Raw genomic sequence first — 15,812 nt, forward strand, 5'->3', positions numbered from 1 at the left:
CGTGAGCTAATAATTGAACCTCCGCCATAGGGTGGTGCTGAGGTTAAACAAGTTAGTAAATACATAGCACTCGGAACCAGGGCTGGGACACAGTAGGTCCCATCTAAGTGCTGTTACTCTTACTTCCCCTCCTGAGGGAAGCCTGCTCGCGGTGACAGCTGAGCAGGGGGCTGCTGGGAGTCCGTTGGGGCATTTTTCAGACACACCAGCGCCCCTGTGAAGACATTGCTCCACTGGGGTGAAGAAGGGGATGACGGGAGGCAGGGTGTTCTACAAAAGCGTCGGAGCCCCTGTGGTGAGCCCTGGCAGACAAGAGCTGCTCCTCCAGGAGGCTGGTGTCAGCAGGTGCTCCCTGCGTTGAGGGGGAGCTGTGCTGGGCCCAGTGCATGGGGGGGGGGGGGAGGGGGGGCGGGCAAGCTCCCTCGAGATCATGAAACATAGTTGTTTAGGGGAGTAAGGGCCCCCAAATGTGCTTCCCCCACCTCTCTTCGCTCCCTGACTCAATTCCAGTCCCACTCGAGGAACCTGGGGGAGGGGGGGGGCAGGGAGAAGAGGGAGGGGCGATGGCGTTTCTGCCCCATATCATAGGGGAGCCTGGCTGTGTGGTTCTGAATGAACCGAGAGCTACTCTTGGCCGAGGTTCCTGGCATCAGTGTTCATCCGAGGAGTGTCTGTTAAGCACCGTCTATGTCTGAGCAAGACACTGAACAGCAAGACGCTGGATTCAACGGCCCCGGCCTTCACGGAGCTGACACGTGAGAGCTGGCGCCTCCCTGCCCACCCTCCCTGCCCGCCGCTCACACACAGCGCCCCCCACCCCCCCACCCCCGGGAGGGCAGGGGGCGTCGGCAAATGCCAGCGAGACACAGCTTTCCCGGCTCCTCTCTGCGTCCATCTCCCCGCTCTCCCCTTCTCCGCCCCCCTGGCCACCTTTCTTCTCGGGGTCCCGCTGCCCTTTCCCCCAGGCTGTGCCCTGCTTCCCTCCCAGTTACACCTCCCTCCACCCCCCCACCCTGCCCAGCTGTCCTGTGCCACCTTCCTCTCCCCGTTTCGGCCCTGACCCCCCACTCCCGGTCCCCCTGGTGCCGGCTCCCTCCTCCCCGGTCCCCTCTCCCGGGTCTGCTCCTCCAGCACCGGGGACAGCTCCAGCCCCCGGAACAATGGACCCCGCCTTAGGGCTCCTCTATAAATTCCCCATCCTCGCGCCTGGCCCGGCTCGTGCCTGGGGAGCGGGAGGGGGAAGGGCCGTCATCCACGGGCCCAGCCGCTCTTCTGGGGCCGCCGGGGGCCGGGCGGCGGGAGGGGGGAGGAGGGCGAGGCTCCCGCCCGGGCTGTGCGTCCCTCTCCAGGGTAGGGAATTTGTTCTCCACCCCTGAGACTGACATCACTGCGATCGGGGAGGAGGTGGGAGTGGGGAGGGGGTGTGGAGGGGGGAGGTTTTTGTTGAGGAGAACGCGGCTGGAGAGCGCAGCTCCGGGACCCAGGTGACCGGGAAGGCAGGCACCCCAGCCGCGGGAGCCGCCGGCGCAGCCCAGGCCCGGGCCGGGGTGGGGTGGGAGGGGGGCTGAGGGGAGGACCTGCAGGGGGGTGGCAGGGCAGGAGGGACCCCCGAGCCCTGCCGCCATCAGAGATCAAGCGTCGGGCATCGGGGGATCTGCGGACCCAGCAGGAGGATCAGCCACAGGGGAGGTGTCCTCTCAGGGAAGCCAACAGGAGCCCCACCTGCCCCACCTTAGGAGCCCCCCAACCCCCTGACCCCCCTCCCCCAGGCCGCGCTGGCGCCCACATCAGGCCCCTAACCCCCCAGCCTCCATCCCCTTGCCCTCCTCTGGTCGTTCCCCACCTCCAGCTCTCATCTCAGCCCCCGGTTCCCAGGGCCCCTGGGACCACCCTACCCTCCAGGTCTTGGCCATCCTGACCCCCATCCTGGGATTTTTGCCAAATCTCTGGGAGGAGACAGTTTGTTTGGGCTATGCCCCCTGGTGGCATGACAGTGCCTGCCTAGACCCTTGACCCCTAGCCCTCAACTCCCCAGCCTCCTTTGTGTGACGAGCTGCCCCTCCGCTCAGCACCTTGGTTAGGGGTCCGAGGGGAAGCCAGCGCCCACCACTTGCCCCCTGGCCCCCACCGCTTGCCTTCTCGCTGGGCAGCTCCCCTGGCCTCCAGGCCTCTCCCTGCTCCCCTCGGCCCCTCCTCCCGGGCCGCCCCAATGAAGGAGCCGGATGCCATCAAGCTGTTTGTGGGGCAGATCCCGAGGCATCTGGAGGAAAAGGACCTGAAGCCCATCTTCGAACAGTTTGGTCGGATCTTCGAGCTGACTGTCATCAAGGACAAGTACACGGGGCTGCACAAGGGTGAGGGGTTGGGCCAGGCCGGAGAGGCTTCAGGGAGTGGGCTGGGGGGCTGGGAGGAGGGTGGAAGGGGGCCGAGGGATGGAGTGGCTGGAGAGGGCCGATCTGGAACGAAGAGAGTTTCTGGGCTGGGGCGTGTGATGAAGGAGTTAGAAGAGGACTCAGCGAGGGTGGCCAGGGGGCCCGGACGAGGGCTAGGGAGGGAGGGCCTCCTTAGAGAAAGAGTCATCAAGGGGGCTGCGGAGATGTGGATCCCAGGGGCGAGGAGGTGATGTCGTGGATGAACGCGAGGAACGATGGAGGGATGAGAGAGCTGGTTTGGGAGGTAAGGAGCTGGGCAGTGTGTGCGCGCGTGCATGTGTGTACTGAGGGTGTGTACTGAGTCTTAGTAGCCAAACTACTATTGGGATGGAGGTCAGGACACAGGGTCAGGAGCTCAACCTGGAAAGAGTAGAGGTGGACTAGGCAGGGCAGTTCCAGGACTAAGGAGCGGGGCCTGGGAGCAGGGTATGAAGGGCTGAGGTTGGTGTCGATCTGGGAAGTGTGTGGGACTGGAAAGTTAAGAGCTGGGGGCGACGGGAGGGTGCGCCTCAGGCCTGTGCGGCTGAGCAGGGTCCGGCCCAGGGGCAGTGCTTGGAGGGCTCCGGCCGCTGGGGTCCTAAGGGCCACACTGCCTGCCCCTCCACAGGGACTCTCGCTGATGCTCTGGCTTTTCCCTTCTCCTCTAGCCCACTCTCCACTTCCCGTCTCCCTCCCAGAGAGATGGAGAGAGATGAGGAAACAGGGAAAATGGGAGAGGAGAGGGGTGATGATGACCAAGATGGAGGGAGGTAGAGGGAAGGAGAAAGGGAAGGAGATCAGCTGAGGAAGCGAGGGAACCACACTACACGCACTTGTCTGGCAATCACATGCCCCTTCTCCCCTCCCCCCAGAAAGCCCCACCTCCCAGCAGCCCCCGGCCTCTCCTGCTCCCATCACCTCCCCCACTGAAGCCTCCTGGCCTCTGGGTCTCAGTTCCAGGCTCATCAGCCCAGAGATGCCCTGGGCAGAATGTCTCCCCGGCCCCAGCAGGCAGGAAGTGGCAAGAAGGAACCAGCTTTCTGGACCTCATGCTCCTGGTGGGGCGGGGGGAGCTTTAAGGGAGGGGAGACCTGAGACTCACCCCCACGGGTCTCTCTGCCCCTGCCCCTCCTCAGGATGTGCCTTCCTGACATACTGTGCCCGCGATTCAGCCCTGAAGGCCCAGAGCGCCCTGCACGAACAGAAGACGCTTCCAGGGGTGAGTCCCGGCCTGCCCAGGGCCAGGGGGCTGACAGGGGTCTTCGCAGGGGCAGGGGCCGCCACCTTCCCAAGACACCGAGTGTTTCCCACCTCCTCTCGCCATCAGGAAGGCCTCTCTCCTTGAGCTTCCCTCTTCCTTGCTGTAGGCGCCTGCGTTTCTTCTCGCCTGGACAGAAGCGGTTAGCGGAGTAAATGTGACCTTTGCAAGGCCCACATGCAGCCCTTTCTCTACCTCCCAACCTATCCCTAGAGGACACTGGAGGGAGGACTAGCTGATTGGGAGGTTTGGGGAGAAGCCTTTGGACACCAAGTGTGGGCAGAGTGAGTGGGAGGCACCCAGGTTCCGGGGAGGAAGTCTGGCTGGGAGCTGGGGAGGGGCACCTCCTGCTGAGATGGGCACCTGGGCCCTGCTGGCCTGGCATCACTGTACTGGCTTCTGAACTCATGTCTTCCAAGGAGAGGAGAGCGAGGGAACAGGGCCACAGGGCATCAGGGCGGAGCCGGGCCTGGGCAGGTCCAGGCTGGGAGGAAGCCCCGGGGGCAAGCGCAAGTGGGGCAGCCACCACAGTGGAGGATCAGGCCCTGCCCCACCAGGTGTGGCCTCACTCCTGCAAGAACAGAACTCTCTGTCCCCTCCTGTCAGCCAGCCTTGCAGCTTGTCCCAGGCCTGGGCTGGCAGGGGCAGGAGTGAAGAATCTCAGACCGCTCCCCCCCACCATCACACACACACACACACACACACACACACACACACACACACACACATCATGGGAAGGACGGTGAGCGTTCACTTTTGCTCTCTAGCTGCTTCTGTTGTCACTAGCGCAGTGAACCCAGAAATACTTCCTGAAAGCTCCCTCCCTCCATCCTTTTAGCCAACACCTGCTAAGCTCCGTGTGGGTGCTGGAGACACACCTGTCCCTGCCTCTACTCCTCCTCCTGTAGGACTGATTCTCCATCTCTTCCTAGGAAGGAAATAGACAAAACAGGTGGGGAAAGAGGGTGGGGGGCCCCTAGGAAGATTAGAACTGCTTCAACCACTTCCAACTCCCACCCCTCCAGGGTCTGTGACCAGCCCTCTGTGGCCCTCAACCCTGAGTCTCGCTAGGACAGCAAATCCACGGCCAGCTCCCTGCTGTCACCCGCTCTCTGATCTCTGTGGGTGGCGAGGCAGCCCAGAACAGTCATTGCTTACAGAGTTCAGGTCTGTGCATGTGTGTGAGCAGGCTTGGAATCCCAGGAGCACGTGTGTGCACACAAGCACACGTGTGGGGCAGCCAACAGGCCAGGTGTGTGGGATGGGCCCACGCAGCCCTGGGAAGCCTGGTTCCTATCGCGCTACATGGCAACTTTCCTTCCTCCCCCTTTTCTCTTCTGGAGCCCCCTGACAAACCCACAGTTTTCACTCCACGGCTGTTTGTCTTTTTTCCTGTCATCTCCCCGTCTCTCAGAGCCCCTGCGGAGACAGAGGGGCAAGGGAGAGGGGAGAGGGGGGGAGACTGTCCCCTCTAGCTGCCTGCGTGGCTCAGGCAGGGCTCCATCCTGGGTGTGGAGGGGAAACAGGCCCAGGTGAGAGGGGAGGGAGAAGGGCACCCAGTTAATGATTGTCTAGCCTCCCCCGAGCTCCCAGGAGACTCCGACTTCTCCACGTTGGCCCTTGCCCCAGAGGGCAGGATGCAGAGGGGCCTGGCAGAGCCTCCAGCAGGAAATGAGGGGTTCTGTCGCCCAGCATGGGCCCCATGCTGGAGGCTGGGGGAGCAGACCAGGGCGGTCTAGGGAGCAGATGTCCTGACCCTTTGTGTCGCCAGGTCTTTTCTCTGCCCCTGGCCATCCTGGCAGCATTGACAGGGTGTGTGTGTGTGTGTGTGTGCCAGCTCTTGCACAATTGTGCTGGGAAGTCCTTCCTGCTGTCCAATCTGCACACCCTCCTAGTGCATGGTCTTTTCTAAGGGGCTCATGGCCTTCTCTCCTTTCTCCCCACCTTGTCACTCCAGAACCAGGGAGCTGCCACCATATTAGGTGATGCTTCGAGGAGCTGCCCAGAGAGAGACTGGGGGCTGGGCCTCTGACTGCTGAGCCCCATTTCCTTTCTCTCCCCTAAGAGTCCCCAGGAGTGGCTCTGCCACAGGTGCCCGGATTCCTCCTGGGAGCGGGGTGCGGCCTCCTGGAAGTGGGTGCGAGGGGCTCCCCCTGGCCTGCCTTTCCCTCTCTACTTGGGCCAAAATCCCACTCTGGGGACATGGGCCCCGGTCAGCTTCTGTTGGGCAGTGGACTCAGGTCCCATGGAAGGACCTGCGTGTGGTCTGGGACACCAGGCACAAGTCTACGGCCGGGAGTGGCGGGCGCCAGGCCTGCGCCCTTGGGAGAGAGAGGAAGTGGGGTCTGACAAGTGGCCTCGCTGGTGAGGGGTTCTCGGTCCTCTCGGTTGGAGTATAAATAGCCCCTTCTTCTCTGGGAGGTGCCGAGGAGGCCTTATCACCTGGTGGTGGTAGCCAAGGGAGAGAGGCACCCAGGGCTGGGTTGCTAGGTAAACAGAGCCCAGCTGGACTCAGGGGAGGAGGCAGGTGTGCCTGAGCTGAGCTAACAAAGACTCACTTTCCCACAGGAAGTGCCGGCCGAGAGGAGGAGGCTGGCGATGGGCACTGGGGGCCACCAGGGAGGCTGCTGGGAGGGAGTGTGGGAGCTTCTGACGTGTGGTCTGTGCTGCGGTCTGCACACCGTGTGCGCCTTTGTGCGGGTCCACCTCAGCGTGGATGTGCATTGATGTGCTATTTCTGTGCCTGTGCAGGGAGGGGCATCCTCTCTCTCTGGCCCCAGGTTCCCCATCCCCAACTAGAGCAGCAAATCCCCAGGGGCCTGCTGGGAAGGGGTCAGTGCAAGCATGAGAATTCCCGGACACTGCCACCCTGGCTCTGATTCGTGTGTGCGTGTGTGTGTGTGTGTGTGTGTGTGTGAGTGTGTGTGTGGTCTGCCTGCTGAGGGGCCTGTGAGGGACTTCCTGATCGCTTGGGTGACAGTACAGGACAAGGAGGGTGCAAGACCAGGAGCCTGAGCGTCTGACCCCCAGCCCTGGCTGTACACACACTCCCTCTCTCCTGAGGAGATGGGACCGCAGATGGATAATCCCAGATCGGTGGAGGATAAAGCTGGAGGAGATCGCCCGAGGATTTGTGTGACCCTCCTCCCCAACCAGCTGCTCTCAGATCCAGGGGTGGGGGCGGGGCGGGGCAGGACTACCCTCTGAGGTGGGGCTTAGATTTGATCCAGGGCCGGCAGTCCCTGGCCAGCAGGGCCCTGCCAGACGGACTGGGATACCCGGGACGACGGTCCAGTGGGGGTGGGGGGACTGTCGTTTCGGCCCTGCTCTGTGTTAAGTGAGGGTACACGGTTCCCCGGGCTGGAATACTAAAGCTGAGCTGTTCTGCGGATGAGGAGACTGAGGCCCAGAGGAGAGAAAGGACTTGTCCAAGGTCACCCAGTGGTTGGGTGGCAGGGCCAGTCCTCCAAGCCCAGAGCCGCCCTGAGGGTCACTTCAGCCCCACCCTCAGAACGTCGATGAATCAGATTTTTTCTTGTTAACTTATTTTTGGTCGCTGGAACTAGGCCTGCCCTGCCATCAGATGAGTGGGGTGACGAGGTGTGTCCCCATTGGTCAAAGTCCTTATTAGTAAAATATGCTCAGACGGGGAGGACCGAGCCCTGCCCCTCCCTCTCTGGTCCCCACGATGCCGCCCCCCCCCCCCCGCCCCACACACACCCGCTAAGGAAACCAACCTGCAGGAGTCATTCCCAAGTCCTGTCCCCGACAAGAACCCCAAGAACCCGGGAGTGGAACTGGGGGGTGTGCATTTCCGCTGAACAAAAGGGAGCCACTGCGGAGAGGGAGAGGGGAGAGCTCTGGCGGACTCCGGGCACAGGGAGCATCTGGAAGGGCGCGGGACAGCACCCCCCTCCCGAGCTGTCCGGCTGTGAGACACCAGGGGTTTGATCAGGAGGAGGGAGGGAGGAGGGGCAGCATGGACCCCGCCAGGCCAGCTCGGCAAGCCTCCCTCCCTCCTCCTGGCCCCCTCCCCCACCTCTCAGCCCCCACCCAATCCTCCACCCTCAGCATACCCTGTTCCCACCCCCCTCCCCACGCCTTCTACGCTGAGCGGAGCAGCAGAAGTGATGACGTCACCATGGTCGCCAGGGCGACGGGGACGGATAAATCAGGCTGAGTGGGCGGTTGCCATGGCGCGCATTCTCCCGTTGCCACGGAGACTGGGCATCTGCTCCCTTTGTGCTGCCCGAATGCCTTCCCCCTGGGGTCAAGAGGTGTAGGGGGGGCAGGAAGAGAGGCAGACACTCCTCTAGGGGTCAGGAGGAAGTTGGGGCATCTGTGGGGTCCCCCTCAGTGTAGCGTCGTCTTTGGGGCTCTGATGGGTGGCCTCCGTTGCTCGGGTGTGGAAGTGCGACAGCTCCTGTGGACCAGCCCGTTGGCCGGGCTCTGTCTCAGGACCAGGGCCTGTGGGCAGCCCCGTTCCGCTGAGGAGAGCAGCACCTGTCCCTGGCTGAGTCGTCGGGGGCCTTACCTGAGCCTGGTGCTGTGCCCATGAGCGTCCTTCTCGACATCCGCTCCTTCCCCGGCCTCTAATCCCCTCTGGTCCTAATCCTGAATAAGATTAGGCCCACCCTCCCTTCCGGTCAGCAAGTTAGAGGGCTGGGGAGCCCTCCTGGGCCTGGTTTCCTCCCTCTTGCCTCTCGGCAGGTCCTGGCCTTGGGGGGCGGGGGGGGGGGGGGGGAGGCTGGGTGTCCAGGGAGGTCCCCAGCACTTGCCTTCTCTTCTCTCCTTCAGATGAACAGACCAATCCAGGTGAAGCCAGCCGACAGCGAGAGCCGCGGAGGTAGGTTCCGTACCTTTGGACTCAGTCCCTTTCCCTCAAGCCGCAAGGCCAGGGCTTGGAGTAGCTGTGGGACAGCCTTTCTTGAGGAAGGAAGTCAGAACTGTGAAGGGTTCCCCGTCAAGGTTGGCATAGGAGTCAGTGTGGCCAGAGGGGAGGTGACCCAGCCCATCATAGAGATGGCAAAACTGAGGCCCCGAGTGGAATGCAAGTCCTTCCGAAATGGGATAGGCCCTCTAGGTAACTGTACCCACCCCACAACCATCACCCCGTTCACACCCAAAGCCCTCGGTCCCCAGGGTGAGTGTCTGGAGCTCCAGGGAAGAGCTGAAGGGAAAGGGTGGGGTCCCTGCCTGTCCCAAGCTGGGGCAGCGGGAAAGCAGCCGGAGGCCCTGACCGTGCCCCTCCCCCCGTGCCCTGTCCCCCAGAAGACCGGAAGCTCTTTGTGGGGATGCTAGGGAAGCAGCAGACAGATGAGGACGTCCGCAAGATGTTCGAGCCCTTTGGGACCATAGACGAGTGCACTGTGCTGCGGGGGCCGGACGGCACCAGCAAAGGTAGCCCAGCCAGCCTCCTCCTCGCGCCGGCCCTCTGGCCCGCCTGCCCCTGACCCGCGGGTTTCTTGGGCAATGGGTTCTGTGGGGGCCTCAGAAGTGGGGCCTCACCCTTCCTCCTCGCCCTCGAATTCTCTAGGCTGCGCCTTCGTGAAGTTCCAGACCCACGCCGAGGCCCAGGCAGCTATCAACACCCTGCACAGCAGCCGGACCCTGCCGGTGAGCCAGCTCCTCACGCTCCCCGCCCCCCCCCCCCCCTCAGGCCTCTCCAGCCCGCTCGCCCACGGCCAGCCCTGGCTCGGAGGGGCCAGGCCATTCCTGACAGGGTCTTTGCGTTTATTGGGAAAGAATTTTCTGGCAGAAGAACCGAACTTGTTAGGGACACCTTCACATTTCAAATAGCATCTCCCTGCCTTTTGTCTCTCGTCCCTGTCCCCCCTCTTCAGTCCAAATGCCGCCTCTCCTACCGCCACCATCCCTCAGCCTCTTCTCACCTCCCACCTCTTCTCCACCTTCCCATCCCCCACCCGCACTGGCTGGGCCTCAGGGCCTGGCTTAGAGACCCCAATGCCCCGCCCGTGAGCAGTGGGTCAGGGCCTGCACTCGTGGGGTGCGGAGCAAACACCTGCACCACAAGCAGCTGCCTCCCAGGCGAGCGCTCACTGCGGCCTCCAGCAGGGGCTCAGCAGGCGCTCAGCTAGGGCCTTCCTGCCGCGCTGGGCAGAGAAGCGCAGTCCAGATTCAGGCTCCACAACAATCCTCGCAAACGTTCCGGTTTGGTTTCTAATTGGCGCAAACTGGTGCTAAAATTTGAGGCTGCATCCCCTGAGCGTGAGGCCTGGGGTGCGGGGTGGGGAACTGAGGTAAGCGGGTGGGGCAGCGACCAGGCCTGACCAGCCTGAGATTAACCTGACACCCCCCCCACCCCCCCACCCCACCCCCACCGGGAGGCTTTCCGGCTCCAAAGCCTCGTGGAGAAGCCAGGGATGCCCGCTGCATTCCCGGGCCCTTCCTTTCAGGCACGTGCCTTGGCCTTCCTCAGCGTTTTCTGGCCTCTTGCACTTCCTGGCACGGGGGTGGGGGGACAGAGGCGCACTGATGGCTGCTTTCCCAGAAGCCGAGCCGTGTTGGGGGCCTGGGCCAGGGCCCGAGGGCTCGGGGAGAGACCGCCTCTGCCCCCCTGACCGCATGTGGGGCCTGCGCCCAGGGTGCCTCGTCCAGCCTGGTGGTGAAGTTTGCTGACACGGAGAAGGAGCGAGGCCTCCGCCGAATGCAGCAGGTGGCCACCCAGCTGGGCATGTTCAGCCCCATCGCCCTCCAGTTTGGAGCCTACAGCGCCTACACCCAGGCCGTGAGCACAGCCCCCGGCGCCGGCCCGTCCCCTCTCCTCCTGTGTCCTGCCCCCACCCTCCCAGTGCCCAGGCCCGGGGTTGGGCAGGGAGCCAGGCAGGGCCGGGGCCCACGCTCCTCTCCTCCCTGCCCCCAGCTGATGCAGCAGCAGGCGGCCCTGGTGGCGGCTCACAGTGCCTACCTCAGCCCCATGGCCACCATGGCTGCCGTGCAGATGCAACACATGGCCGCCATCAATGCCAATGGCCTCATCGCCACCCCCATCACCCCGTCCTCAGGTAAGGTCCAGGCAGGGCTGGGCTGGGGGAATGGGGCAGGGCAGGGGAGCCCGGGGGCGGGGGCTGGGTCAGAGAGCAGCCTGTGCCCTCCCTCTGCCCGCGGACTTGCTGACTGGCTCTCTGCATCTGTGTGTGTCGGCTCCTCTGCTCTGTCTTTGTCACTTTCTCCTCCCAGGAACCAGCACCCCTCCTGCCATCGCTGCCACGCCTGTCTCGGCCATCCCCACCGCCCTGGGCGTCAACGGCTACAGCCCGGTGCCCACCCAGCCCACCGGGCAGCCTGCCCCTGATGCTCTGTATCCCAACGGGGTTCACCCCTACCCAGGTGGGGGTCTCTGCTGCCCACCCCTCTCCCAGCCGCCCTCCAGCCACCCCTCCCTGCCGGCAGCTGTGACATACCTCCCGGCTCCAGGCCTGGGGTTAGAAGGCCTCCTGCTCTGTCACCCTGGGCAGGGGAGCCAGGGAAGCTGAGGCACAGAGAGGCAAAGGGACTTGTCCAGGGTTGCACAACCAGTCAGACTCAAGTCTTGCTAAAGTCAGGGGAGCCCGTGCATGCCGACCCTCCTTTCGTACCTGAGCCCGGCTGAGGCTCGGGACCCCACCTGCCGGCCTCTGCTCTGCTCTCTCCAGCCCAGAGCCCCGCGGCCCCTGTGGACCCCCTGCAGCAGGCCTACGCGGGGATGCAACACTACACAGGTGAGCCCGCCGGGCCTGGCCCAGGTGGGAGGGATGAAGGGCAGAAAGAGGCCCAGGAGCTGGGTCTGGGGCAGCTCCTTCTCTGACACCTCTCAGCCCTGCCAACTCCTTTGCCTGGGCCAGGGGCGGGGAGACAGGGCTGGCTGGGAGGCCGGGGCCAGGGCATCTCAGGAGCCTCAGGAGCTCTCTGTCTCCCCACCCCAGCAGCCTACCCAGCAGCCTACAGCCTGGTTGCGCCTGCGTTCCCGCAGCCTCCTGCCCTGGTCGCCCAGCAGCCCCCGCCTCCGCCCCAGCAGCAGCAGCAGCAGCAGCAACAGCAGCAGCAGCAGCAGCAGCAGCAGCAACAGCAGCAACAGCAGCAACAGCGGGAAGGTGCGGCCTGGGCGGCCCAGCTGACAGCCTTGGGGATAGGGGTGCCCTTGTCGAGGGCTTGGACTCCCTCGTGCCTAGTCCAAGCCCAGCTCTGGCCCGTGGGTGGGGAGAGGTGGCTGGCACCCTGGCCCCTGTCGCCGGCCAGAACTGAGGGTCCTCCCAGGACCTGCTCTCCCCGGCCTTTGCTCCCGAGTCTGTCCCCCAGGCACCAAGCTCTTCCTGTCTGTTGCCACCCAGGCCCTGACGGCTGCAACATCTTCATCTACCACTTGCCCCAGGAGTTCACGGACTCAGAGATCCTCCAGATGTTCATCCCCTTTGGCCATGTCATCTCAGCCAAAGTCTTTGTTGACCGGGCCACCAATCAGAGCAAGTGTTTTGGTAAGAATATGATGAGCTGAGAGATAAACTACGGCACATTTTTGCCAAATTCCAAAAGAGGACAAGGCCTGATCCACTTGAAGCACTTATAGTTGCCGGGGGCCCAGTATTTGGAATCCAGATTGTCCAAGAATCAAAAACCCCCACATTTTTTGCACACCGGACACCCCTCCCAGCTGCTGCCCAGGCCTGTCTCTTCTCCAGAAAACCAGGGTCCCCTTTTCCCTTACGACCCCGGTAAACCCGCGCTCCATGAAGTCTGGAGGCTCTGCAAGGGGATGTCTGGTTTCCAAAAGGAAGGCTAAGGGAGTCGGGTTAGTTGCCTTCAGGCCTCTGCCTGCAAGGCTCAGGGGAGAAAGCGAACGTTCTTGTCCTCCTGCTTCAGAAGTCCTTTAGGGTCTGGAAGCGGTGTTTTTGGGGGTGGGGGGGAGGCCAAGGAAGGGGCTCCCCCTCAGAGAACACTGGGAAGAAGGTCCCAGTGTGAGTGGCTGGGCTGCTGTACTCTCCCAAGTCCATCGAGGAGCCTGCCTGCCTGCTGTGTGCAGGGGACTTTTCTGGGCATTTAAGGGACCTGCAGGCAGCAGGGTGGTACACAGGAGGGAGGGGTGGGCTGGGCCGGCCTTATGCCCCTCTCACCGCAGGCTTTGTGAGTTTCGACAATCCGGCCAGCGCCCAGGCTGCCATCCAGGCCATGAACGGTTTCCAGATTGGCATGAAGCGCCTCAAAGTCCAGCTAAAGCGGCCTAAAGATGCCAACCGGCCCTACTGAGGGCCCCAGGTGGGTCCTGTTCCTGTCCTGTGACTTCTCCACAGCTGGGGACTGTGGTCTGTGTTCTGGGCACACACTGCAGCCAGGCCCTCCCTCAGACTGCTCCCCCCCACCCCCTGCTCCCCCTCGGCCTCAGGGATGCCCTGCCTCTGGGTGTTTTTCAATCATCCAAGTCTCACCCCCCAACACACACACACACACACACACACACACAGTGACCCGAGAGAGCGCAAAGCCTATATATCTGTGTGCACTCCCTAGGTCTTCCCTAATATCTGGTCTCGTTTGTCTGCTGTGTCCATGTGTCTGCGTGTGTCTCTGGTTTTCCTTTGGGTTGGAGTGGAATTGTGGGAGCAGGGTTTGAGGAGGGTCGTAGACTCACTGGCTGCTGGAATATCGATTCTGAGAAGCGGGACATGGGGTCCCGGTGCCCTGGACTCCAGGTGATTTTCTATGTGGCCGTGGACCCATGGGACAGTGGAGAGTGCACAGAACAGACTGGGGGGCGTCCCAGCCTCAGGCCTCCCGGGAGCAGCTGTGGTTCAGGTGGCAGAGGCTGCAATGCTGGACTCCTGTGAATTTCCCTGAAGGGGCCCCTCCACCCCATAGCCCTCCACCCCCAACCTCACGGCCTAGAGCTGTGAGCTTATGTTACTTTTATGTTGTTTAACCTCCTTTGGACCAAACCCCCGAAAAAATACAACCCAAGGACAATACCCACATTTTCTGTTTCTCCCCCTTTCCCCCCAATCCTGGCTGCTTAACTCCCCCCACCCTGGGGGCCCCCAGCCCAGGGCCCGTGTCCATTGTCGGCCGAAGCCCCCATCCCCGGACCCCTGCTCCGGGCCCCTGTAAGTTGCATGGAACGAGCGTGTTGTCTTTGGAGCCGATTGTTTGTTATTTGGGGAGGGGGCCGCGGAGGGAAGCGCCCCCAGCCCAGGGTCAGGGCCGGGGCAGCTCGCGGGACGTGCTTGGTTGACAGTGGTTGGTGACTGTGGTCTGTGTTCTGTGCATTTCTCCCTGGCTTCCTTCGTTCCTTCCCGAAAGGAATGAGAGCACTGGGGGCCCTGGGCTCCCCCGCCTGCTCTGCCCTCCCCTTTGCCCTCTGCTCTCTCCTCAGGTGTCTGTCCCAACACGGCACCTGCTCCTCCTCCTCCTCCTCCTCCGAGTTCTCTGCCTGCCTGTCTGCTGTCTGTCTCCTTGCCTCTCCCTCTGGTCCCTGTCTGTATCTTCCGATCTTCCTTTTCTCACGGGCTGTTTGAATATTTCCTTCCTAATATCTTTGGTTTCTTGTATCATCTACCTCCCTCCCTCCCACCTCCTCCATCCCTGCCCCTTGTCCAAAGGCTGGGGGGCCGGATGGTTCAGTTTGGACTGAGGCCTTTCTGCTGACATGCCCTCCTCAGCCACTCCAGCCGCCTCCTCCCTCCTCGCCCCCCCCTCCTTCCCTCCAGCCGTGACCTGGGTTGGCCTTCTTCCCCGTGGCTTCACCGTGTTTCCTTCCTTCACAGGTCTGGAGGCTCCACAGGAAGGGGCTCACGCCTGCCCGGCCCCAGCCCCCTCCGCACATCTCTGGGCCTCCATGGGGCTCTGGGGGCACAGGACACACCCACTCCTGCCAGCGCCTCTCCGCGAGGGCCTGTTTCCTCCCAGGTGCCCTTCTGGCCTTTGTGAGGGAGCAAGGGACAGGCCTGAAGGCTTGGGGTACCTGCCTTCTGCGGGGCTCCTGTGCCGGGCCTCCTGCGCCCAGCTTTCGCACCTGCGTCCCCACCAGGGGCCTGTTCTACCTGAGCAGCGGGAGGGCCGCGGGGCTCCCACATGCTCCCCACTCGCCCGCCCCAGCCTCTTCCCCACATCAGGGGTTTCTCAGAAGCTGGTTCTTGCTCCGTGCCACCCTGAGCTAGAGGTAGGACACCCCTAAACCCTGGGCTCCCAGCCCTAAAACTCACTGCCTCCCTAAGGGCCCCCTCTAAGGAGGGTGTGGGGGAGCCCTGAGGGCTGCCTCTCCGCCAGTCAGCCACAGAGACCCTCCTCCTTTCACGAGGAAAAAGCCTCCCCGAGCCCCTAAAAATGTTTACAGTCTCTGCTGGTCCCTCCATGTAAATACCACCACCAGCCGTGTGTGCGTTACCCAGCCGGCCCGGCCCGGACGCTGCCATCTCTCTTCGGGGAGTTTAGACAATGTTCCCCTTGGATTTCTTCTCTCTTGATTTCTCCCTTTGCTTTGGGGGTCATTGGGTATTAGGGAGGAGGGGTGTGGGGAGGGGTAAAGGGGTTTATTACCTGGTCATTTTCTTTAGGAAGAGGTTTTAGGGGAAAGAAGTGGGGTGGGGGTGGGAGTGGTACGGGGAGGCCAGGGCGTCAGTTTCAGACATTTCTCTATGCTTAACTTATTTATTTATTGCATTTTACTTTTAAAGAGTTCGTCTTTTCTGTCTAAATAAAGAAAAAATATTAAAAGCATCAAATAAGAGTCCTGGAAGGCTGAGGGCAGGGGCTGGTGCACGCTGGGAGGAGGGAAGCGAGGTTTGGGGGTGGGGGGCTCTCAGAAAGGGCCGCCCACGCCTTTGCCTGGTGCCCAGGCCTCCAGCCCATGACCCCACGCCCTCACCCTTCTCTGTGGGGCTTAACTCTGCAGTGCTCTGCGGGGCGGGCGCCGAGGGGAGAAAGCAGGTCAGCAGGCCCCTCCTGTACCCTGCCCGGTCCCTCCAAAGGCAAGGACTTCCGACCTGCCCTGCACTGGCCAGCGGGGACCTGGGAGCCAGCTGTGCCACCACCATTACAAAGCATTTACTCTGAATGTGTATTTCCTCACTTAACCTCCCATCATCCCTGTGAGGCAGGAAGTAATGTTACACACAGGAAAATGGAGGCTTTGGAGGGTAATCAGCTGCCCAGGC

General features: G+C 62.6%; 1 protein-coding gene across 5 annotated transcripts; it reads left to right on the plus strand.

Annotated features, from left to right (window-relative positions):
- The first annotated feature begins 1,419 nt into the window (after positions 1-1,419).
- CELF3 (CUGBP Elav-like family member 3) lies at positions 1,420-15,181 on the plus strand. 5 transcript variants are annotated; one of them, XM_070397530.1, is made up of 14 exons: positions 1,420-1,484; positions 2,249-2,354; positions 3,548-3,630; positions 8,467-8,515; positions 8,941-9,069; positions 9,206-9,285; positions 10,274-10,417; positions 10,553-10,694; positions 10,870-11,019; positions 11,325-11,390; positions 11,595-11,762; positions 12,000-12,143; positions 12,785-12,921; positions 14,424-15,181. In XM_070397530.1, exons 4-13 carry the CDS (start codon positions 8,467-8,469, stop codon positions 12,910-12,912), a joined length of 1,200 nt encoding a protein of 399 aa, XP_070253631.1. In that variant the 5' UTR covers positions 1,420-1,484; positions 2,249-2,354; positions 3,548-3,630; the 3' UTR covers positions 12,913-12,921; positions 14,424-15,181. The 5 variants fall into 5 exon arrangements, with proteins under 5 accessions (XP_070253631.1, XP_070253626.1, XP_070253629.1 ...); XM_070397525.1 differs by lacking the exon at positions 1,420-1,484 and having other exon boundaries at positions 1,578-2,354; XM_070397528.1 differs by lacking the exon at positions 1,420-1,484 and having other exon boundaries at positions 1,578-2,354; positions 11,598-11,762.
- Positions 15,182-15,812: the final 631 nt, after the last annotated feature.

The sequence above is a fragment of the Myotis yumanensis genome, unplaced genomic scaffold (assembly GCF_028538775.1).
Source record: "Myotis yumanensis isolate MYYU_CA2020_CCGP unplaced genomic scaffold, mMyoYum1.0.hap1 SCAF_17, whole genome shotgun sequence".
Taxonomy (NCBI): Eukaryota; Metazoa; Chordata; class Mammalia; order Chiroptera; family Vespertilionidae; genus Myotis; species Myotis yumanensis.

Bases quoted from the DNA above. Each gene is read 5' to 3' on its own strand.
- CELF3 (XM_070397525.1), top strand. From the start codon at position 2,210: ATGAAGGAGCCGGATGCCATCAAGCTGTTTGTGGGGCAGATCCCGAGG. The intron at 11,391-11,594 runs GTGAGCCCGCCG...TCCCCACCCCAG, and splicing joins GGGGATGCAACACTACACAG to CAGCCTACCCAGCAGCCTAC. The intron at 11,763-11,999 runs GTGCGGCCTGGG...GTTGCCACCCAG, and splicing joins ACAGCAGCAACAGCGGGAAG to GCCCTGACGGCTGCAACATC.